At 43.5% G+C, this 25,751-nt stretch overlaps 1 protein-coding gene across 1 annotated transcript; it reads left to right on the plus strand.

Moving 5' to 3' along the window:
• LOC139474753 (origin recognition complex subunit 3-like) lies at nt 1–24,675 on the plus strand. The gene is made up of 20 exons (XM_071257871.1): nt 1–64; nt 7,345–7,387; nt 8,619–8,707; nt 9,456–9,603; nt 11,791–11,951; nt 12,909–13,010; nt 13,696–13,838; nt 15,233–15,392; nt 15,976–16,089; nt 16,471–16,604; nt 17,650–17,716; nt 19,475–19,591; nt 19,748–19,827; nt 20,020–20,156; nt 20,994–21,070; nt 22,031–22,119; nt 22,458–22,599; nt 22,770–22,886; nt 23,420–23,484; nt 23,957–24,675. The coding sequence occupies exons 1-20, from the start codon at nt 38–40 to the stop codon at nt 24,060–24,062; spliced, it is 2,118 nt and encodes a 705-aa protein (XP_071113972.1). The 5' UTR covers nt 1–37; the 3' UTR covers nt 24,063–24,675.
• The last annotated feature ends 1,076 nt before the right edge of the window (nt 24,676–25,751 follow it).

Here is a 25,751-nt window from a genome sequence, read left to right on the forward strand (position 1 = left end):
GGAAAATTGAGAAATTCGGCGTGAACAGGAGGAAGATATGGATACTGCTGAATCCGTCTCAAAGGTAATAATAGGGATATTTGAACCCTGCTTGTGTACACGGTGGGTTACTGCATCACAATTACGGCTTATCAGCCTGGGTTTAGGGATGGACACCTCTTTCCCTATCAAACACACCTTACGATCCTCAGGGTTAGTTGTGAGTTATGGTATGGGTTAGCTATCCAATTTTAGTAAAATACGTACAGTATTGATCAAGTGGAAACATTTCCACCTATATCCGTCTCCATATACCGATCAATCCTTTTAATTATCTATCTTTTTGAGAGGGGATACTGGCGTAAGAGGCGACTAACGGGATCGGGTGGTCAGGCTCCCTGACTTGCTTGACGCATGTCATCGTATCACAATTGTGTGGATCGATGCTCATGATATCAATCACTGGATTGTCTTGTCCAGACTCTATTATTTACAGACAGCCGTCATATACCTGAAATATTGCTGAGTGTGGGGAATCTAAACAACAAAAAAACAAAACAAACTGGCTGAAGTCTTACCCTAAGCTTCAAGCTGGCAACGCCTGTTCGATCCTCTGCACTAGAATCAGTTCTCAGAATATCATACACTTTTGGTCGTTGGTTTCACCTGTGATATATGGACTATATTGCAAGACTCACCACTACCCCACTAGTCATATCACCGGCGTAGGGATATCAATACGGGTCCTTGTACCGCCATTGCTATACAGTAAACATGTAGACTGAACACGCTCTCGTTATCTATGCATAGACTCACGATATTAGAAGCCTCAATAGCATAGAAATATTACATGGTGGCAGCTAGCGAAACGATCTACGCCTAAATGGGAGACGAAACATGTCAAGAAACGGCGAATTCAAGCTTCGAGTGCAAAATATCAAACGGCAAACCGTGAGTGCGAACTATTCAGTCTGATGTAGAAAACGGGACAATCTAAAGATTTCGTCACTCTGTGCTTCGGCTTAGGAAAGTGTCGGCATCAAACCAACCGTTCATTCTATTCAAAATACGAATCTGCATCGCCAATCAGCTCAGCAAAACGATATATATATATGGGAAGATAGAGGGACACCGTAACCTTATCACACACCACGTGCGATCCAAGATGGCGGCGCCCATAATGTAAACATCCGCTACATAGCGGCAAGCATCTATACCCACCTGTAAGCAAGGCTAGCGGTATCTAAACAGAAACATGGATTCGGTGGCCCTTCCCAAGCTCAACTGGTCAAGTGACGAAATAGCAAACGACTTTAGGCTTTTCAAACAACGATGTGAACTGTACTTCTCGGTGAAAAACATCAAGAATGACAAACAGGTCGACCACATTCTTCTGTTCACCGGAGACGACGGACTCAAGGCCTTCAACTCATGGACACTAACTGAAGAGGAAGCGAAGGACCCGAAAGTAATTTTCAAGAAATTTGAAGTCCACTTGGAGCCAAGAAGTAACTTCAGAGTGCAGAGATTCTACTTACAAAGATACAGGCAAGACACATTGGAATCAGTCGATAACTATATGACAAGATGCAAACTACAGGCCTTTAAATGTCGTTTCGGGGAAGCCGAATTAAAAGAGAGATTAATTGAACAATTAATCATTGGGACAAGGATTCCGGAGTTGCAGAAGGAACTATTAGGCAAAGATGAACAGATGTCATTGGATCAAGCCATGGATATAGCTAGAGTGCATAAGGCATCCATCAACAACATGGCCCAACTGCAAGGGGTACAGACAACGAAGACCGACATTCACCAAGTAAGGAAAGAGCAGCCATGCAAATACTGTGGACGACAACACCCACCGAATCGCTGTCCAGCTTATGGCAGTGAATGTGAAAACTGTGGCATAAGAAACCACTGGAAAGTGATGTGTAGAAGGAACGCCGCACAGCACACACCATACAGGGGCAGAGCAAGAGGCAACAGTCGAGGTAGAGGCCGTGGTCAGCCTCACACTAGAAGGCCACACAGAGGAAGAAGTAGGTCACGACAAGGACAACGTTCAGTGAATAGCATGACAGGTAATGATGACCTGGATTTCGAAACAGCTTTCGAAACACTAACATTCGAGTCACTTTCAATTGATGCTATACTCAACGACAGAGACACTAGAGACGAGGTTTTCGTGACCCTCAATATCAGTCTAGAAGACAGACCACAGCAACCAGCCACCCTCAAAGCCAAAGTCGACACAGGAGCCCAAGCCAACCTCCTACCCCTGCGCATATACCAACGTATGTACCCAAATACACTGGACAGCAATGGGAAGCCCAATGCCAACTCAACTAAGCAGAGCAGCACCATACTGAGAGCCTACAACGGCACACGGATAGCCCAGTATGGTAAAATATCCTTACCCTGCACCTTCAACGGCCACACATCTCAAGCAGACTTCTTCATCTCGGACGAAGAAGGACCGGCCATCCTTGGACTCCCGACGTGTAGGCAGCTGAGAGTCGTAACCCTCAATTGCGAAATAAAAGACTCACCTCCAAAGCAGAAGGTCGACGGGAAAGAAGACCTAATAAGAAGCTACCCAGACAGATTTCAAGGCATTGGCCAATTCAAGAAAGAATGTCATATTACAGTCGACCCCTCAGTAACGCCAATGATACATGCGCCAAGAAGATGCCCTATCCACCTCAAAGACGAGATAAAAGCTGAACTCGACGAGATGGAAAAAATCAAGGTCATCGCCAAAGTTACGGAACCAACTGACTGGGTGTCAAGCCTGGCATACAGCAGGAAAGCTAGCGGCAAGCTCAGGGTATGCCTGGACCCGAAAGACTTAAACACAGCCATTAAGAGGCCCCATTATAAAACCCCTACCCTTGAGGAGATAACCCACAAATTCTCAGGAGCGACGGTATTCTCCAAACTGGACGCAAGGCACGGCTATTGGTCTGTCAAACTCGACGAGGAATCCAGCATGCTGACGACCTTTAACAGCCCATTTGGCCGCTACAGATTCCTAAGACTCCCCTTCGGATTGAATCTGAGCCAAGATGTGTTCCAAAAGAGTATGGACATGATCCTAGAAAAGTGCCCTGGCACAGTCGGCATAGCAGACGACATAGCGGTATTTGGCAAAAATGAAAAGGAGCATGACAACAACTTGATCAACCTCATGGAGGTCGCCCAACAAAGCGGCCTGGTATTCAACCCTGGGAAATGCGAAATCAAGACCGACCAGATCAAATTTTTTGGACTTGTATTCGACGCAGAAGGTGTCCACGCCGACCCAGACAAGGTAAAGGCCATCAGGGAAATAGGATACCCAAGCGACGCCAAACAGCTCCAAGAATTCTTAGGCATCACAACATACATGGGACCATTTATTCCCCACCTTTCCCAGATAACGGCACCACTCAGGGAACTGATCAAGAAGGACGTTGAATACAAGTGGTCAGAGTCCCACCAATCGTCGTTCAACAAGATCAAAGAGACCATCTGCAAGGAAGTAACGCTGACTTACTTCAACCCCACACTGGACTCCACTCTCAGAGTGGACGCTTCAATGAAAAGTTTCGGAGCTGTCCTGCTGCAAAACGAAAAGCCGATAGCATTCGCCTCAAAATCTCTAAGCGAGACAGAGCAAAGGTACGCAAACATAGAGAGGGAGATGCTCGCTGTTGTATTCGGGTGTGAACGCTTCCATACATACCTATACGGGAAACAGTTCGTCGTGGAAACAGACCACAAACCATTGGAGATGATCCACCTCAAAAACCTGTCAGCAGCGCCCCAACGACTTCAAAGAATGCTACTACGGGTACAGCCTTACGACGTGACCATCAAATACAGACCGGGAAGTATGATGGAGGTGGCAGATGCCCTCTCCCCATCACCTGGCAAGACCAGCAAGACAATTGACTTGGACATCCGTGTAGACCTGACACAGTTCTCCGACAAAAAGATACAGTCCCTAAAAGAAGAGACCAGTAAAGACGCTGCACTACAAGCTCTTAAAGAGATCATCTTGGAAGGCTGGCCTGAAAGACCAAAGCAACTACCAGCCCCCATCAGGCCCTACTGGGCATACAGGGACGAACTATCCATTGAGGATGGATTACTACTGAAGGGGGATTGTGTCATCATCCCAACAAGTATGAAGCAAGAGATACTAGGAAAACTACATGAAGCACATCAGGGGATAGAGAAGACCAAACTCAGAGCGAAGACATGTGTCTTTTGGTGCGGCATCGGGACCGACATTGAAAACATGGTAAAAAGCTGCCATGTGTGCCAAGAGTTCCAGAAATGCCAACCTGCAGAACCCCTGCTCCAACATGAACTTCCCACACGGCCGTGGCAAGTGCTGGGAACTGATCTATTTTACATGGAGGGAGAAGAATACATCATAGTAAGTGACTACTATTCTAAATTTCCCATAATCAGGAAGATGTCCGGAGGCAGCAGAGGTACCATCTCAACACTGAAAGCCATATTTGCAGAACAAGGCATACCAGAGAAAGTCATTAGCGACAATGGGCCACATTTCTCAGCTGAACGATTTCAAGAATTTGCCAAAGCCTGGGGATTTACCCATATAACATCCAGCCCACACTACCCCCAGTCGAACGGCTTCATAGAGCGGCAAATCCAAACAACCAAACGAACACTGCAAAAAGCCAAGCTCTCCAACATCGACCCCAACATGGCTATGCTCATATTACGTGCAACCCCAATCGATCATAACCTTCCATCACCAGCTGAACTCCTAAACACCCGGAAAATGAAGTCGAACTTACCAATGAGGGTCAAAAACCACAACACTATGCGGGAAGACGTTAGACGCCATCTAGAAGAACGACAACTTCAGCAAAAGGAACACTTTGACAACAGGGCAGGTGAGGAGCTTCCGCCACTTATCCCTAACCAGCCTATCAGTGTCAGAGACCAACAATCTGGAAGGTGGAAGAATGCCACTATAGTAAGAAAATCACCAGAGCCAAGGTCGTACATAGTGGAAACCACAGAAGGCTCCATCCTACGTCGCAATCGACGTGATCTCAGGGACATCACTGAGGAAAAGAGAAACACCAGTGCTGCCCCACTCGAACCACTGAGACAGGGAAACCAATCTAACTCGCCCCACCAAAACCAGCGGCGGGTCTCCTTCAACCCTAAGGACAACAAACCATCAACCAACAGACAGCTAGACAAGTTCGAGAAGCGCCCAACCACCACAACATCGCAGGGCCATTGTGATCCCAGCTCAGAGACAGTTGTATGTCGAACAAGAGCCGGAAGAGAAGTGCGACGACCAAAGCACTTGAATGAGTGACTCTAAATATAAATGTGAAATATAAAAGCAGACTAGTTACTCCTAGTGTGCCAAATAGGGTAGCTGACTAGAATAGCTCAGCCAACAGTTATGTTATGTTATGTCATGTTATGTACAAAGTGATCTACCTCAACCTGCTGTGCCATGAACTGCTCAAGAATACCAAAGAACTTTAAAAGTGCAATTAGTTGGAAGTGCATTTATCTTATGCACAGTGAGACCATCCGTCAACTTTCTCATCAATCATAATGTAATCAATTCCATGTTGTCCATCATATACTACTGATATCCACACACCGTAAGTACCTTATCAAAAGAAGGGGGATGTGATATATGGACTATATTGCAAGACTCACCACTACCCCACTAGTCATATCACCGGCGTAGGGATATCGATACGGGTCCTTGTACCGCCATTGCTATACAGTAAACATGTAGACTGAACACGCTCTCGTTATCTATGCATAGACTCACGATATTAGAAGCCTCAATAGCATAGAAATATTACATCACCTATCAAGCTTTGTATGCAGATGGTGTCATGGCGCATTCCAGTCACCTGTATCACCTACCAAGCTTTGTATGCAGATGGTGTCATGACATATACCAGTCACCTGTATCACCTACCAAGCTTTGTATGCAGATGGTGTCATGACACATACCAGTCACCTGTATCACCTACCAAGCTTTGTATGCAGATGGTGTCATGACACATACCAGTCACCTGTATCACCTACCAAGCTTTGTATGCAAATGGTGTCATGACACATACCAGTCACCTGTATCACCTACCAAGCTTTGTATGCAGATGGTGTCATGACACATACCAGTCACCTGTATCACCTACCAAGCTTTGTATGCAGATGGTGTCATGACACATTCCAGTCACCTGTATCACCTACCAAGGTTTGTATGCAGATACTATGTCATGGCCAGGGGTCTCGAAATATTTTTTTGCCAATCGGACATTTGTTTTTGGCCACACGTCTTGTAAAAAATGTGGTGGACATAGGGTCGTTTATTTTCTTGCAGTGTGCCAGAACACGAGAAGCAACGTTTGCCACTGCAGATCCACATTTGGAGTGATCTGAATATTTCTTTTGGAAACCAGTTATTATTTCTAGGTTGGCCTGGGGGTCAATGGGGTTGGGTGGTGTTGGGTTGGTGTCTTAAATTGTAATCACACAGGGTAAGCGTTCCCTGCTTTAACAGAAAAGAAAAGAATGGTCTTAAATAATGGATAATTATGGATTCACATATGTAACCATGGTAACAGTTATGTTCCTAATTAGTAATATTTGCATGTCATGCAAGTGTTGTTGGCACCACAAAATCAACATCTACGACTGGTACACCTTCGTATCAAAGTGATTTACCGCTGGAATATGTCTTCTTCATCTTTTAAACCCCCCGACGATTGCCTACGTTTTTGTGTCAGGGATGAAATCACACGTTTTCGTTGTCTGATCAACTTGGTCGCCGCCTATGGTAGTCGCCATCTTTGTGAAGCTATGAGATAAGAACAGCGATCTGATTGGATATCGCGTTTTCATTACAAGGGGCTCAACTCGTGATCTTCGCGAGGTGGCGCCAGGGTCAGGCCAAGGAAAGTGGCCTTGATGTGGCAAGTGTAGAAGCTAGGCTTTGATATAGGCTGGAGGACACGCTTGCCTCGGAAAGATGTAGATGAAACTTATACAAGGTATTGTAGATCGTGTAGGCAGCTGCTCAGTGGCCTCAGTTATGGTATATCCACTAACTGACATGAATACGAGCATATGCCGTTTAAAATAGCATTTGATGAATGTTTCTTGAATATGAGTACATTGTACTTACATCATCATGTACATGAACATGGATAAAAAGAAAAGTTATGCAACTAAATGTTTATAACTGACACGGAAATATAGGTAAATATCATTATATTGCCATACACACAGAAGGTTACACAGCCTGTTTGTCCTACTGTTAGCATGAACTTCATTTCTAATGCATTATATATTCACATGTTTCAGGGATGCTTTGCTTACAAAGGAAAGAAGAAGGTGGCAAATCCAGGTAGTTCATAAACTAAATCTATATGACTCCTTCAGATGTTTTGTGGTAAACAAAAGCTTTACTTTACCCTTGTTCTTTGTAGAATGTATTGCTATTGACAATTTAGTACTGTTTGATGAAATGCTAATACTTTGGTAGTATTTTCCATGTTAACCTCTTTTAGTCTCATCTGTCCTGAAGGTCTACATGAGTTTGCTATTTGGCATGTTTGGATTAGCCTGTATTTGTTACTTCTCCAGGGGCGGTCGGGTAGTTTAGTGGTTAAAGCATTGGCTCGTCACGCCGAAGACCTGGGTTTGAATCCTGACATGGGTACAATGTGTGAAGCCCATTTCTGGTGTCCCCCGCCGTGATATTGCTGGAATATTGCTAAAAGCGGCGTAAAACCAAACTCACTCACTCACTCATTGTTACTTCTCAACATGTTAAGTCCCCTGATTCTAGGTTTGAGAAGTTCCGCAGGAACATATGCTTCTAACATGTTGGTTGGTTGGTTTGTTGTTTAACGCGGCACTCAGCAATATTCCGGCTATATGATGGCGGTCTGTAAATAATCAAATCTGGACCAGACAATCCAGTGATTAATATCATGAGCATCGATCCATGCAATTGGGATTGATGACATGCATCAACCAAGTCAGCGAGCCTGACCACCCGATCCCGGTAGTCGCCTTTTACGACAAGCACAGTCGCCTTTTACGGCAAGCATGGGTTGCTGAAGACCTATTCTACTCAGGAATCTTCACGTGTCTGTTGCTATATAAGTGCAATAATCTTGGACGCAACGTTAAACCCAATTTCACCTCACCATGATCATATTGTTTTGTTAAACAACTAATGAATCCAACCTGTAAAGAGCTACCTTATGGGTCCTGTTTGATATCTATTTTTTTCTGACTAGGGCTTAAGTTTGTTGAATGCATTAAGATAATTTAAGAATGATATATAATAAAATATGAATTTAACAATAAGATATTAACGACGATGACACCACAGCTCTTTTTTGATGTTCATAACATCTGATGATGGCTGCATGCATCTGATTAGCTCACTGCCTCCAAAGGTCTACTGGATGGAACGTCTGTCTGGAAAGCGGAAGGTTGGTTGTTTGATCTCTAGCTGCGTCATACCAAAAGACGTTAAAAGATGATGCTTGGTGTCACCCTGTCACCCCATTTCACCTCATTTCACCTCACCTGAGCAGTTCCTGACTGTGTCCCTCCTGTTCCAGCTGCCTATTTCACGAAGAAGGATGTGGGATGTGAGGCCCGACTAGAAGCATACCAGTCCCTGTGGGAGATAGTGGACACCGATATAAAGGTGCACTTCATGTATAACCCCAGATATAAGCTTCAGGTGGTATTCTGGGTATACCAGGAAGACAAACTTTGAGCTGTGAATCCCATGCACCTAAAGCCAAACCGTTGCTGCCACCATCAAGCTCTGGTTTTAATACTCAACCAGCTGCTGCATTGTAGCTGTATTTTGTGATGTAGATGAATCACTACTTATTTATGATTGTGCCGATTGTGTTTTTCTTACCTTGGACTTCTGGGACTGTCAATCAAAAGTTAAAATGTGTCCTAAGTTTACGGGGAAGTTTCTGTGATTTCAGACTATTAAAGTGTCCTTTGCAGTTAAATCATGTAAATTGGGAAAAAACCCAATATTTTGTACAAAATCTTTAAGAATGATTTTATTGTTGAGTTATTTGAACATTTTTGCATTCAATACATTTATAGCTCTTCCTTATATTGGCCCTTTTATCAGTGCAATAAAATACAAGCCATCTGTTATAACATGTAATGGTAATTGTGTATTCTAATTTGGGAATTTTTTGGACTTTGGGCTGAATATCGGCCTGAACAGGTCTTATTAAATCCCTGATCTATGTTAAAGTGTAGTAGTAATGGCAGTCAAGTGCTTTGATTTCTGATAATGTGATAATGCGTCCTGTTTACTTTACAGAACTTATTAATGTTCGACGTTTTTCATTCACAAGATAGTCATCTCCTTTTGTGTAAAATGTTTGAAGGATGCCTGTAACAGTTTGTGTTCCTCTTTGAAGATCATGCAGTCAGACCTCAATAGTCAGATCTTTGAGGAGCTGTTGGCCTTTGCAGCTTCCAGCCATAGCCCACGCAGTAATGATGAAGAGGAAGGGGGACAACTCCGCAAGGCTATTCAGGAGATTCCAACAGCAGCTCTAATCACAGGTGAAAAACACTCACACTGTATATGAGGCCGTGCTATTTGTTTAGGATTCATTATGACCAGTTACTGAGAGATAGTTTGGGATACAACAAAATAATTCCCTAGTCAAACAGCTCGGTAATATCAAATAATTAATAAACAAATTATACTGTCTGAAAATACTCTTCAGATATAACCTTGAAAGATATTTTAGCAAAGTAACTGTTTCTTATTTTGACCAGCTCAATATTGAAATGAGAGAGGAATTGTTGAACAATAGTGTCAGCAATACTGCATCTGTATCACAGCAGCTGTGTGAATGATCTATCTCTATGAGAATGCTCAGTGATGTTTTAAATGAGGGATTGTTCACTTGTAGTTAACACTGTGCTAGTTTCTGTGATGATACTGGACTGTGATGAGTGTGGACTGTGATGGGCATGGACTGTGATGAGTGTGGACTGTGATGAGTATGGACTGTGATGAGTGTGGACTTTGATGAGTATGGACTGTGATGAGTGTGGAATGTGATGAGTGTGTGGACTGTGATGGGCGTGGACTGTGATGAGTGTGGACTGTGATGAGTGTGGACTGTGATGAGTATGGACTGTGATGAGTATGGGCTGTGATGAGTGTGGAATGTGATGAGTGTGGACTGTGATGGGTGTGGACTGTGATGGGCGTGGACTGTGATGAGTGTGGACTGTGATGAGTATGGGCAGTGATGAGTGTGGACTGTGATGAGTGTGGACTGTGATGAGTGTGGACTGTGATGGGTGTGGACTGTGATGGGTGTGGACTGTGATGGGCGTGGACTGTGATGAGTGTGGACTGTGATGAGCATAGACTGTGATGAGTGTGGACTGTGATGAGCATGGACTGTGATGGGTGTGGACTGATGGGTGTGGACTGTGATGAGCATAGACTGTGATGGGTGTGGACTGTGATGAGCGTGGACTGTGATGGGTGTGGACTGATGGGTGTGGACTGTGATGAGTGTGGACTGTGATGAGTATGGGCTGTGATGAGTGTGGACTGTGATGAATGTGGACTGTGATGGGTGTGGACTGTGATGAGTGTGGACTGTGATGGGCGTGGACTGTGATGAGTGTGGACTGTGATGAGTGTGGACTGTGATGAGTGTGGACTGTGATGGGTGTGGACTGTGATGAGTGTGGACTGTGATGGGCGTGGACTGTGATGAGTGTGGACTGTGATGGGTGTGGTCTGTGTTGGGTGTGGACTGTGATGGGTGTGGACTGTGATGAGTATGGACTGTGATGAGTGTGGACTGTGACTAGTGTGGACTGTGATGAGTGTGGACTGTGATGGGTGTGGACTGTGATGAGTGTGGACTGTGATGAGCATGGACTGTGATGAGTGTGGACTGTGATGAGTGTGGACTGTCATGAGCATGGACTGTGATGGGTGTGGACTGTGATGAGTGTGGACTGTGATGGGTGTGGACTGTGATGAGTGTGGACTGTGATGAGTGTGGAATGTGATGGGTGTAGACTGTGATGAGTGTGGACTGTGATGGGTGTGGAATGTGATGGGTGTAGACTGTGATGGGTGTGGACTGTGATGAGTGTGGACTGTGATGGGCGTGGACTGTGATGAGCGTGGACTGTGATGAGCATGGACTGTGATGGGTGTGGACTGTGATGAGTGTGGACTGTGATGGGTGTGGACTGTGATGAGTGTGGACTGTGATGGGTGTAATGTGATGGGTGTGGACTGTGATGAGTGTGGACTGATGGGTGTGGACTGTGATGGGTGTGGAATGTGATGGGTGTGGACTGTGATGAGTGTGGACTGTGATGAGTGTGGACTGTGATGGCTGTGGACTGTGATGAGTGTGGACTGTGATGGGTGTGGACTGATGGGTGTGGACTGTGATGAGCGTGGAATGTGATGGGTGTGGACTGTGATTGGTGTGGACTGTGATGAGTGTGGACTGTGATGGGTGTGGACTGTGATGGGTGTGGACTATGATGAGTGTGGACTGTGATGGGTGTGGACTGTGATGAGCATAGACTGTGATGAGCATGGACTGTGATGGGTGTGGACTGTGATTGGTGTGGACTGTGATGAGTATGGACTGTGATGATAATGGACTGTGATGGGTGTGGTCTGTGTTGATACTGGACTGTGATGAGCGCGGACTGTGATGAGCGTGGACTGTGATGAGTGTGTTTTGATCTTGGCAGGTGTCAACACTCCAGACCACGCAGTTATGTTCTCCAACCTTGTGCAGCTGTTGAAGGAAAGAGTTAGCTCCCTTGTTGCAACTCTCCGCGCTAAGGACTGCCCGAACCTGAAGACAACCCTGTCCAAGATGATCTCCCAGCTGACCTCAAACCCTGACCTGGTACTGTTACACTTGTTTCTGACCTGGTACCCCTCTCTAGGTGATCATGTTGATCTGTCTCTCACAGATCTCATACAGTTATTACTCTAAGTCTTAGCCAGCAGTTCAGCGGTAGGAACTAACACTTTTAGTCCACTAGTCCCAATACTGATAACATATAGCAAAGCTCTAGTCCTTATGATACCTTAACTATTGGGCAGTTTGGCAAAGACTATAGGACAAGTGCCAAACACTAATGCTGCAGTTATATCTGGTTGTGTGGTCAAGATCTGTTGACAGTTGTTCTTTCACAAGCTTCTCTGGTTGTGTGTCACACAATACTTTCTGGTATTCATAATTTTCAGTACCACATCCACAGAAATACCTTTTTAAATGCAGTACAACCCTTGCATAGATTATACCATATCATGTGACTTTAAACACTAGACCAATATCCAAGTCTAGTAAAATGTCTTTCAGTCTAGTAAGCTTTGCTGATAAAAGCCCACTAAGATACACTGAAAATGATTCAAGTGAAAAGTTCGGGCTACAAGACTAAGACGTTTTTGATACAGACTGCTAAATGTTCATATTTTTGAACCACTAAGTGAATGACACTTTGATCAGAATATATACAGTAAACTACATTTATAACGAGCTGATGGATATACCAAACTGTTTTTTTTTTATCCCGGGCCATTCGCTGTACAGTAAACTATGTTTATAACGAACACGCTTATAACGAACTGACGGATACAACAAACTTATTTTTAGTCGAGACCATTTTTTGTATATATGCTGTATGTATGCTTAATATGAACTACGGTTATTACGAACTAAAATAAGTGGTCCCCTCGAGTTCATTAATTACTGTAGTCTACTGTGTATATGCTGTATATTAGCTTATAATGAACTACGGTTATAACGAACTAAAATTAGTGGTCCCTTTAGTAGTAGTTTACTGTATTGTTTTTTCAGATACTAGATGATGATGATGATGATGATCCTGCCGCCCCGAGACGGAAGCAGGCAGCGTGTACTGTGTCCACCCTGTGCCAGTGGTATAACAGCAAGTTCAGAGTGAGTTGGCAAAAGAAAAAAAACCTGTTTAGTCCTTCAGTCAGTGTATTTAATGCCCCCTATTCTATTTGTATCCTTGTCAATGTGTTTTCTGTTTATTCATCACAGTTTGAAGTCTGTACTTGTTACATGATTCAGGGCGCAAGGAGACAGCTATCTGCATGTTGTAGACTTGCGGCATTGATCTTGACTTAGTTTATAAAGGAAACATGTATAGCTCTTGTATTTCTCATGATCTGTTTCTGGGGTGGTGGGGTAGCCTGTTTGTTAAATCATATCAACGCACATGATGGCATCACCCGATACTGAGAGGAGTTTATTAAAACTGTCATTGTTTCTGTTGAACTTTCATTGAAGACCCCTCCAGTTTTCGTCACTTTAAAAGAACATTGTTGGATGTGAGCCAAAATTAGTCCCATCAGCCTGTAAGAGCCTGTTCTGTCTACAAATTAAACAGGTTTAATATTTAATGATTTTTTTCTTTATTAGTCTTTGGAATTTGTGGCTACTTCCCTTTGCCTTTCAGTGTCGGCTGTTGGTCATCTCCATATTTTTCTGAACTACTTTCTTTCTTGGCAACATGATTGAAGTTTTGCATTGGATGTGTTTGGTAACAGTAACATGTGACTGCTGTGATCACGGCTATTTTGCGTATTTGGAAACTTGTAACTTTTTTATCTTCCAGTCATCTAGTTCTTCTCCAAAGAAGCGGCGTTCTGGGGGTGGAGCTATAGAGACAACCATGTCACTGCCCCCTCTGGTGGTTGTCTTGGAGGATATGGAGAGTTTCCTGCCCCTTGTGCTACAAGATGTCATCAGCATCTGCAGGTGTGCAGTCTGTGCATGTTCAGTGCTGCTCACATCATCAGAGCTCCAGATAAGCTGCATATCTGCGTAAAATATGCATCAGAAATGCAGAAATACGCAGTAAAATAAAATCCAAGCGTATCAAATACGCAACGAACATTACAGATACTCTACAAAAATAAAACTTGTGCGTATCATCAAAATATTGTGAAGTAACCCTGCATATTCAATTAGCAAATCAGAAACTTATTTTGAAATTATAAGCGGGCATTCCATCAACCTTGCCAAACTCCACGATGACAGTTACATCATGATCATTTGCCATCACACTTTCTTGTGGAAGTATCGTGGTATTTTTGAGTCCTATAAAGCTCTTGAACCTACACGACACCAGTTTGCAGGGACTAGATGAAAAGTGTTTTTAAATATTTAACTTAAATACCCACAGGTGTAAAAACTAGTGGGTAACAGAAATTTGAATACCCAGATAGAATTACTGATATTTCTTTCTCATTTCATTTCATAATAATTTCTAGGATGCCTGTACTTCGCCCTCATTAAGTTTCACGGGCCGTGGGCTAGCCTAGTGGTTAAAGCGTTCGCTCGTCATGCCCAAGACCCGGGTTTGATTCCCGACATGGGTACAATGTGTGAAGCCCATTTCTGGTGTCCCCAGCCGTGATATTGCTGGAATATTGCTTAAAGCGGCGTAAAACCATACTCACTCACTCGTTATGTTTCTGAGTTTGTCAGCACCATACCCATACTCGTGGGTTTCACCAAAGTGGTATGTCTGAAACCTGCATCAATTAGGGCTTTCTTGACACATTAATCTGAATGTAACTGGAATACATTTCAAAGCGATGTAAAACCCATCTCACACATTTACACATAGATACTGTATTCAACGTAATAAGCACCCTGCTCTAATAAGCGCCCACAGCGATTTTTGCTAATATATCGGCTAGTGAACAATCCCAATTAGCACCCATTCAGATTGATCAATGTAGACAAGACTTATTAATTCGTGTATAATATGTGTGTTATATGCATCCTTAATAATGGGAAATTAAATTCTGGAAAAATATATCTGTGGTATTTAAACACATCAGGCTGTCAGCATACACCACAAAATTTACGATCTTTCAACTCTGCTGTTTTTCACCAAAATACTATTCTAATGAGAGCCCCCTATTTCTAATTTTGTGTGCGCCGTGGGCGCTTATTATGTTGAATACTGTTTTGATGGTTTCTAAGAAATACTGATAAACTGCAACGTCACTTAAATCAGTCAATGTCACAGGATTGAAAGCTTAACACACATGACCAGGACATACACTACAATGAGGATGTCTTCCAGATGCAAGCCTCGATAAACCCAGTATAAAACATCACTCCATCATGCCTTGTTTCAGCAACTACATTCACGAGCTGCCTCTGGTGTTGGTGTTTGGAATTGCCACGTCTGTGACAGCTGTCCACCGCCTGCTCCCCAACTCTGTCTCCTCGCTTCTGTGTATGGAGAAGTTCCAGGCCCCGCCCTCCTCCGAATACCTCACCCAGGTCATCAACAAGGTAGGTGTCCCGGCGCCTCACACACAACCTCAATATTAACATCAAGGGGGATCAGTTTTCTCAGTCTGAACCAATAACTCTTCTAAATGGGACCCTGGAATAGCCCAGGCGCCTCACACACGACCTCAATAATAACATCAAGGGGGATCAGTTTTCTCAGTCTGAACCAATAACTCTTCTAAATGGGGCCCTGGTATAGTCCAGGCACCTCACACGGGACCTCAATAATAACATCAAGGGGGATCAGTTTTCTCAGTCTGAACCGATAACTCTTCTAAATGGGACCCTGGAATAGCACAGGCGCCTCACACACAACCTCAATAATAACATCAAGGGGGATCAGTTTTCTCAGTCTGAACCAGTAACTCTTCTAAATGGGGCCCTGGTATAGTCCAGGCACCTCACACGGGACCTCAATAATAACATCAAGGGGCATCAGTTTTCTCAGTCTGAACCGATAACTCTTCTAAATGGCGCCCTGGTATAATCCAAGTGCTTCACACACGAGACACTGGCTGGTCATGGCAAACAAGCAGGTTTGTCTTGCTACTTGTAGTACTGTGTGAATGTTATTTCTGTACAGGTGCTGATGACAGCAACGTTTCCCTTCAAACTTGGGCCCAAAGTGTTCCAGCTGCTGCTTGACATCTTCCTGTACCACGACTTCTCCGTCCTCAATTTCATCAAGGGGCTCCAGGTACATGTGTAGTGACAACTCTTTGTATTTATCAGGGGCGGTCGGGTAGCCTAGTGGTTAAAGCGTTCGCTCGTCACGCCGAAGACCCGGGTTCGATTCCCGACATGGGTACAATGTGTGAAGCCGATTTCTGGTGTCCCCTGATGTGATATTACTGGAATATTGCTTAAAGCGGCGTAAAACCATACTCACTCACTCACTGTATTTATCATGTGGCATTTGACATGGTTGTCATTTGAACTCATAGCCCAAAGCTTGTAAAGGAATGCATCAAAATGACATAGCATTGTGGCATCATGACATGTGAAAGCATGACACGTGACATGATGTGAAGCATGACACATGACATGACATGACATGACATTTGTTTAATTTTCCCAGTTCTGTATGTTGGAGCATTTCTACACCCAGCCCTTGAGTCACTTGTGCTGCCACCTGGTGGATGTAGACAGGGCTGTGTCCAGTCTCAGCCACAAGGAACTGGACAGACTCCGACAGGTGCCCTCCTTCACCAGGTGTGTATGGAACATTCAAGATCTATCCCCCTGCCGGTCAGTCAGGGCACTGGTGGCCCCTCATCCATGGTACTGCACATCACTCTGTAGAGTTGTGTCCCTTAGGTGTGCAAGAATCCTATGATCCTGGGTTAGACATATGGAATCTGCTTCCTTTGGGCTTTCCTCCCACATCTTGGCATGCTGTGATGTAACTGACATACTGGTCAAAGTGACAATAAACTAAGCTCGCTTATTCAGTCAGTGCCTGTGTAGACCCCATGTGAAGGTGTGGGTTAGAATTGTTCTTTAGCAACCCATGCTTGTTGTAAGAGCTGACTATAAACAGATCGGGTGGTCAGGCTTGCTGAGTTGGTTGATGGATGTCACCGCATCCCAATTGTGTAGATCGATGCTTATGATGTCAATCACTGGATTTGTATGGTCCAGACTCAATTATTTCCAGACTGCCATCATATAGCAGGAATATTGAAGAGTGTGTTGAACAAACAAAACACAAATAAAAAAAACAAAGTATTTGTTGGAATTCCCATATTCCCATATTCCCATACATAGGCAGTGGTAGGGTAGCCTAATGGTTAAAGCAATCACTCCACTGGCAGATGACCCGGGTTTCATCCCCGGCACACAATGAGGGAAGCCATTTTGCTGGATTGCTGGAATGTTGCTAAATCAAAACCAAACTCACTTTCTCATTATAACATAAACTCAGTAGTTCTAGTGCAGTGGGGGGGCACGGATGGCCCAGTCGTCTAAGGCGCTGCGATTCGCCGTGCAGAGTTGCGTCCCTTGGGCACGCCAGAAACCTATGATTGTGGGTTCGAATCCCGGTTCGTCCCAATTATGTTTCTAGGTTTGTCGGCACCATACCTATGCTCGTGGGTTTCACCGAAGTGGTAAACGTCTGAGACCTGCATCACTTCAGGCTTTCCTCCCACATTAAGCTGACACGCCGTGATATAACTGGAATACTGTTAAAAGCAGCGTTAAACCCAACTCTCTCACTCACACTAGTGCAGTGATTTATCTGTGTGTGTCTCTACAGGTACATGGAGGAGAGTTGTTCCTCGGAAGACCAGTCCAGACTCCGGGATGATGACAAGTTCTTGAAGGTAACAATGTGTGATCCGCCATGAGGCTCTCTTCAGCTAAATATTGAATGGTCAGCTAGGACTCTTATGCCCCATGGATGGATTTGAGATATTTCTATATGACCTGTTTCTTGATACATTTTAACATTTTGAAATATTATGGTGTTGTGTCCGTCCTGTCCTGAATCGAGAAACACTGAAGTGAATCAAGAAACATGGAAGTGAATCGAGAAACACTGAAGTGAATCGAGAAACACTGAAGTGAATCGAGAAACACTGAAGTGAATCGAGAAACAATGAAGTGAATTGAGAAACACTGAAGTGAATCAAGAAACACTGAAGTGAATTGAGAAACACTGAAGTGAATCGAGAAACACTGAAGTGAATCAAGAAACATGGAAGTGAATCGAGAAACAATGAAGTGAATCGAGAAACACTGAAGTGAATCGAGACACATGGAAGTGAATCGAGAAACACTGAAGTGAATCGAGAAACACTGAAGTGAATCAAGAAACACTGAAGTGAATCAAGAAACACTGAAGTGAATCAAGAAACACTGAAGTGAATCCAGAAACACTGAAGTGAATAAAGAAACACTGAAGAGAATCGAGAAACACTGAAGTGAATCCAGAAACACTGAAGTGAATCAAGAAACACTGAAGTGAATCCAGAAACACTGAAGTGAATAAAGAAACACTGAAGTGAATCGAGAAACACTGAAGTGAATCAAGAAACACTGAAGTGAATCGAGAAACACTGAAGTGAATAAAGAAACACTGAAGTGAATCAAGAAACATTGAAGTGAATCAAGAAACACTGAAGAGAATCAAGAAACACTGAAGTGAATAAAGAAACACTGAAGTGAATCGAGAAACACTGAAGTGAATCAAGAAACACTGAAGTGAATAAAGAAACACTGAAGTGAATCAAGAAACATTGAAGTGAATCAAGAAACACTGAAGAGAATCAAGAAACACTGAAGAGAATCGAGAAACATTGAAGTGAATCAAGAAACACTGAAGTGAATCCAGAAACACTGAAGTGAATCGAGAAACACTGAAGTGAATAAAGAAACACTGAAGTGAATCAAGAAACACTGAAGTGAATCCAGAAACACTGAAGTGAATAAAGAAACACTGAAGAGAATCGAGAAACACTGAAGTGAATCCAGAAACACTGAAGGGAATCGAGAAACACTGAAGTGAATCCAGAAACACTGAAGTGAATCAAGAAACACTGAAGTGAATCCAGAAACACTGAAGTGAATAAAGAAACACTGAAGTGAATCGAGAAACACTGAAGAGAATCAAGAAACACTGAAGTGAATAAAGAAACACTGAAGTGAATCCAGAAACACTGACGTGAATCAAGAAACACTGAAGTGAATCCAGAAACACTGAAGTGAATCAAGAAACTCTGAAGTGAATAAAGAAACACTGAAGTGAATCAAGAAACATTGAAGTGAATCCAGAAACACTGAAGAGAATCGAGAAACACTGAAGTGAATAAAGAAACACTGAAGTGAATCAAGAAACATTGAAGTGAATCCAGAAACACTGAAGTGAATCCAGAAACACTGAAGTGAATCGAGAAACACTGAAGTGAATAAAGAAACACTGAAGTGATTCAAGAAACATTGAAGTGAATCCAGAAACACTGAAGAGAATCGAGAAACACTGAACCTTTTAGTGTTTGTTGATATGGGGTGTCAGCATTGCAACTGTTCATCTGTTGTGTTGTCGGAGATCTACTTGTTGACCTGTGGTGTTGTGTTTTCAGGAACGAGTGCAGGATCTACTTGTTGGTCTCCATGACTACCACATTGCCTTCTTCCCCATCCTACAGTGCCTGAATGTGTGGGGGTCTGTTCTTCCCCGATACCCTCTTGGCAAGCAGGTATGTTCTGTCTCCGCTTCTTGTGTTATGTTACATCCTGTAGTCCTGATACAGACTTGCATCTGTGTAAACTGACATGATAATGGGTATAGAATTCCAGACTTAACCTGATGTTTCCAAGACATGCATCACTTCAGGCCTTCCTTCCTGTTGCAGCTGCGGGAGCTGTACGCCACCAGCCTCGAGTCTGATGTGTGTGACAGTGAGGCTTACAAGGAGGCCATGACACTCTTCAGGTATCTTTGCTCGCTTCCACTCACTCACTCACTCACTCACTCACTCACTCACTCACCTACCAACCCGCCCACTCACTCACTCACTCACTCACTCACTCACCCACCTACCAACCCGCCCACCCCTCACTCACTCACTCACTCACTCAGAAAATATTTGTAACTTTATATGCTGATGTTTGTCATGCTTACCAGGATGTTGTCGAAGGATGAGTTGTCAAGCCTGGTCATGTTGTGTGTGGAGCGGACCATGTCGCAGGATCTTCCTCCGGAACTGGATCAGCTGCCGGACCAACTCAGTGAACTCCTGGTTCTCCTGGAGAAGGAAGAAGGTGGGTGTCTGTGGGTGGTATGGGGTGTCTGTGGGGTGTCTGTGGGTTGGTATGGGGTGTCTGTGGGTGGTATGGGGTGTCTGTGGGGTGGTATGAGGTGTCTGTGTGTTGGATGGATGTGTAGAGTGGCATGGTGTGTTGGGTGTCATGGGGTGTGTGTAGGGTGATATGGGTTGATGTGTAGAGTGGTATGGAGTATGTATGTTGGGTTGATGTGTAGAGTGGTATGGAGTGTGTATGTGTGGGGTGGCATGAGGTATCTGTTTGGTGGCATGGGGTGTGGTGTGTGGGGGTTGGGGGGGTGACACTGGGCGTGTGTGTAGGGGGTTGCATGGGATGTCTTTGGAGGGTGACATGGGGTGTCTGTGTGTGGGGGATGGCATGGGGTGTGTGGGGGATGGCATGGGGTGTGTGTGTAGGGGGTTGCATGGGGTGTCTTTGTCTGGAGGGTGGCATGGTATGTCTTTGTCTGGAGGGTGGCATGGTATGTCTTTGTCTGGAGGATGGCATGGTATGTCTTTGTCTGGAGGGTAGCATGGTATGTCTTTGTCTGGAGGATGGCATGGTATGTCTTTGTCTGGAGGGTGGCATGGGGTGTCTTTGTCTGGAGGGTGGCATGGTATGTCTTAAATTGTGAGGTTTACTGGTTTTGGACATGGTGAAGTCTTTTGGTAATAAGATGCAAGTCATCAAAACTATGCAGTTGATCATGTTTTTTATTACAATTTTAGACCCTGCTTATCCCAGATGTTCCTTATTGCACATTATAGCATCTGTAGGAGGATGTCCAGCAGTGTGTTGTGGGCACAGGCTGACAGTATTGTTCTTGTGTATCAGAGGAAGCTCCAGAGGCAGAGCCAGCTGAGAAGAATGAAGTCCAATTCACAAAGACAGATCTGCACACTCTCCGCAAGGTAGGAAGTACCTAAGGCATGGTGATACAGTATTTTGGGGCCATTACCCAGGACAGATATAAGCTTGTTCCATGTGTGAGTGAGGGATTTGAATTAACACCTATTTTAACCATACTCTGGTTATATCACAGCGACGGAGGAAAGCCTGAAGTGATGCAGGTCTTAGATGTTTACTACTTTGGTGAAATCCAAGAGCGTGGGTATGGTGCTGAAACATAATCACAGCAAACCAGAATTCATACCAATGAGCATAGGCTTCTGGCACGCCCAAGGGACACAACTCTGCCCAGTGCTTTAGATGACTGGGCACTGTGTCCCCAGTTTAATATGTGTCTTATGTTCTACAAAGGGGGACAACCTTTTTACCTTTCATATAAAGACTTTGTTTGAGTCTTCAACCCATGCTTATAAATGAGATTAATTTGTTCTATATAAAGTGTTTGCATTGTGTCAAGACTGTTTTCAGTGTCTCTGACACAAGTCCCATGTATCTGGTGCTTCATTCACCGGGGCGTCATCTTGTTAGTCACCAGTTTGCCTGGTCCAGCCGACTGCCTCCATGGTCTAGTGGTAGAGCATCAGCTCGGAGAGCGGAGAGTTGGGGGCTCAATCTCTGGCTGAGTCATACCAATAGACGTTAAAAGATGGTACTTCTTACCCTGCCTGGAACTCGGCATTTAGGGGCTAAAACATGGACTTGTCAGCTCAGAGTCAGCATATTGTGTCTGAGTGGGGTATGTTAAACTCTGGCATGGTATCTCAGTGGGCTAGCGCTCTAAAATTGTCATTAGTCCTGACTATAACAAGCAGCCACACAGATGTTCATGTGTATGCACGTCGCTGTATAAGTGCAATAATCTTGAAGTGACGCTAAAACCCATTTCATGTCACCTGGTGATTACAACATGACGATTACTGGTATTACTACATCTGACATTGCTGGACTGTTGATGATTACAGACTTTAAAGGAAATGGGGAAGAAAAGAAGATTTTCACCATTTGAACAACAGAGAGAAGCAGTTGTTGACTTCTTTGATGCACTGTTTAGGTAAGAATAATTGTTGGTCCTCAGTCTTGTTTGATATCAAACTGACATCAGGGATCATGACATGAGAAGTCACAGAGGATGTTTTCTGTGTATTATTTAAATCATTAAAGGCATAAATGTTATATGTTGGTGCGAGGCAATTTTATGGATCGTGTGGTCCAACTAGGTGACTGTGATTGCGTGTCATCATACCTAAATTGTGTGGATCTATATTCACAATATCAATCACTGGATTGTCTGGTTCAGTTTTGATTATTTACACCTTCATATTGCTGGAATATTGCTGAGTAGTGTTGAAACAACAAACAAACAAACTTATGCTAATGTTCCTCCTGCAGGAAGTACTTAAAATGCCCAAGCAGTCAGCCTCTACATGAACTGGTCTACCACAGCTCGGTGTCCGGTGTCCGGCGACACATCAACGCGTCACCACGCCTTGCTATACAGAAGGCACTCAGTAACCCAGCCAAGTACCTGCAGGTGAGTATAAGCTGTGAGGTCCATAACTCAGTAACATGGCCAAGTACCTCCAGGAGAGTACGAGCTGGGAATATGTTTGTTTTTTACTCTTGTGATGTCTGTGCTAGATTCTCCTGGGTAAGAAGCACTGACAAGGTTGATGTTTTCTGACATGCTCCATCTGCTTGCAGTGTGAGTGCTGTGAAGGAGAACATGGGGCAATCACGCCCTCCATGCCAGATCTCTGTGTTGTGTATAAACTGCACCTGGAGTGTCCTCAACTCATCAATCTTTATGACTGGCTTCAGGTGAGTCATGGCCATTGCAGCATTAAGGGACTGACCACTTGATATTCTGTTGCTGAGAATACAGGGAAAATAGAATTTGTCCTCAGGTGTTACAACAAAAAGTTTCACTGAACATGCTGAATGTTATGAAAAATGATGTGCTCTGGTTCCACTAAATTTGTTTTATTCTGTTTTCAGAAGAACAAGTAACATACATGTCAGCGCTGACTGTACAAAATATTCTGTATTGAAGAAAATTACCCCCACCCCTACCCTACCCCTACCCCTACCCTACCCCTACCCTGTAAATTAAGTAGTCAGTCCCTAATAACTATTGTCAGTCTGTTGTTTATAAGATATCACATCTTCTCTGACTTAAGAAAAGAAGAGGTCGTCTTCATCCATTTGCAAAATTGCGATGACCTGACAGTGTGAGCAACATGGAACAGTAGGAGTCAGTTAGTCAGTCTGTCTGAATTTAAATTTATTGAGAGAATTGCTATAAATATTTCCCTGTCTATGTTCATAATGGTAATATGTATGTTGTCCTCCAGGCTTTCATCACCGTGGTAACAGAAGATGGGAAGAAGAGGACAAAGGATGAGGACAGTCTATTGCAGTATCCTTTACTGAGTTTCAGAAACATGATATCACAGTTATATGTAATGCTGTTAAAGGGGCGGTCAGGTAGACTAGTGGTTAAAGCGTTCACTCGTCACGCTGAAGACTCGGGATCGAATCCCGACATGGTACAATGTGTGAAGCCCATTTCTGGGGTCCCCTGCCGTGATATTGCTGGAATATTTCTAGAAGTGGTGTAAAACCATACTCACTCACTAATGCTGTTAAAGTTGTTAAGAAGGATATTATGCATTGGCTGAGATTTCAAGTTTATGAAACTTATGGGACTAATTTGTCCGATCGCTTTGGTTTCAGCATCATTGTTGCCAGTCAGTATGGTGAACTTCAGAAACATTGTTGGTCATCTTCATCTCTGAAACTACTTTGCCAGTTTGGTATTTTCTAGATGATGTAGTATGACTGTTATGCAGGCATTCTGAAATGTGTTTTGATTCTTTAACCTGTGTCAGAGCTCGATTTATTCGTTCAGTCTCAGAGCTGCAATTCCTGGGCTTCATCAAACCAACCAAGAGAAAGACAGATCATGTGGCAAGACTCACTTGGGGAGGTTGCTGATACAGTGTAACAGTTGCTACAATGTGTAACAGTGGATACAGTGTATAACAGTGGATACAGTGTGTAACAGTCGATACAGTGTGTAACAATCGCTATAGTGTGTAACAGTCGATACAGTTTGTAACATTGAAGACTGTAACATTGGAGGTTGTGGGCAACAGTCGCTACAGTGTGTAACAGTCACAATCGATACAGTGGGTAACAGTCGCTATAGTGTGTAACAGTCGATACAGTTTGTAACATTGAATACTGTTTGTAACATTGGAGATCGTGGGCAGCAGTCACTACAATGTGTAACAGTCACTACAGTTTGTAACATTGAATACTGTTGGTAACATTGGCAATCATGGGCAACGGTTGCAACAGTGTGTAACAGTCGCTAAGGTGTTTAACAGTGGAGATTGTGGCAACAGTCGCTCTACAGTGTGTAACAGTCGCTACAGTGTGTAACAGTGGATACAGTGTGTAACATTAGAGATTGTGGCAACAGTCACTACAGTGTGTAACAGTCACTACTGTGTAACGGATGTGTAAACAGAGCAGTTGAAACACGCAATATAAGCAGTTGATACAGGCAATACAAGCAGATGATATAAGCCATACAATCAGTTGATACAAGCAATACAAAGCAGTTGATACAAGCAATGCAAAGCAGTTGATACAAGCAATGCAAAGCAGTTGAAACAAGCAATGCAAAGCAGTTGATACAAGCAATGCAAAGCAGTTGATACAAGCAATGCAAAGCAGTTGATACAAGCAATGCAAAGCAGTTGGTACAGGCAATACAAGCAGTTGATACAGGCAATACAAGCAGATGATACAAGCAATACAAGCAGATGATACAAGCAATAAAAACAGTTAATACAGACAATACAAGCAGTTGATACAAGCAATACAAGCAGTTGATACAGGCAATACAATCAGTTGATACAAGCAATGTAAATCAGTTGATACAAGCAATACAAGCAGTTGATACAGACAATACAATCAGTTGATACAGACAATACAATCAGTTGATACAAGCAATAAAAGCAGTTGATACAAGTTATACAATCAGTTGGTACAAACAATACAATCAGTTGATACAAGCAATAAAAGCAGTTTATACAAGCAATACAAAGCAGTTCATTCAAGCAATAAAAGCAGTTTATGCAAGATATATAAGTCAGTCGGTAAGCAGTTTATATAAGCTATGCGAAACAGTTGATACAAGCAAAGCACAGCAGTTGAAGTTTAGGGTAGAAGTATATAAAACACTGACACATGTTCAACATGGCAGTTGAGTGAGAAGTGCAGATGGTGTGAGGCAGTGTGAGGGACAGCAACCTGTCTTGTTTGTCTGGTAATATGTACAACAAAGTGATTGAAGCGTTGGCTGGCCAACAAATGGGAAATAACTCTGTTGGGTCTGGTACGACAGACACCTGTTGACTTCCTCCTATCAACTGAGCCAGATGTACCTGCAATAAATATTATTTCAGAACAATATTGTCTTGTTTGTTGAAGTGGTTAACTGCTTGCCCTTTCCTTATGGAACTCTTAATCGACTCCCTGTTGAAATGAGTATGTTTTCTGTCCTATAATGTCATGGAGTAAATCTCTACACCTGACAGATGGATTGGCTAGAAATATCTGCATCAGTCAAATAAACCATCTCACAATCTCTAAATCTGTTAGATGGACCATCTC

Source organism: Haliotis cracherodii, unplaced genomic scaffold (genome assembly GCF_022045235.1).
Source record: "Haliotis cracherodii isolate W230 unplaced genomic scaffold, xgHalCrac1.p SCAF_3, whole genome shotgun sequence".
Lineage (NCBI taxonomy): Eukaryota > Metazoa > Mollusca > Gastropoda > Lepetellida > Haliotidae > Haliotis > Haliotis cracherodii.

What these genes read in the sequence shown, in the direction of transcription:
- LOC139474753 (XM_071257871.1), top strand. Translation starts at nt 38, where the DNA reads ATGGATACTGCTGAATCCGTCTCAAAG. An exon ending in TAGTGGACACCGATATAAAG is followed by an intron (nt 8,708 to 9,455) that starts GTGCACTTCATG and finishes TCCTCTTTGAAG; the next exon opens with ATCATGCAGTCAGACCTCAA. An exon ending in ATGATGACAAGTTCTTGAAG is followed by an intron (nt 17,717 to 19,474) that starts GTAACAATGTGT and finishes TTGTGTTTTCAG; the next exon opens with GAACGAGTGCAGGATCTACT.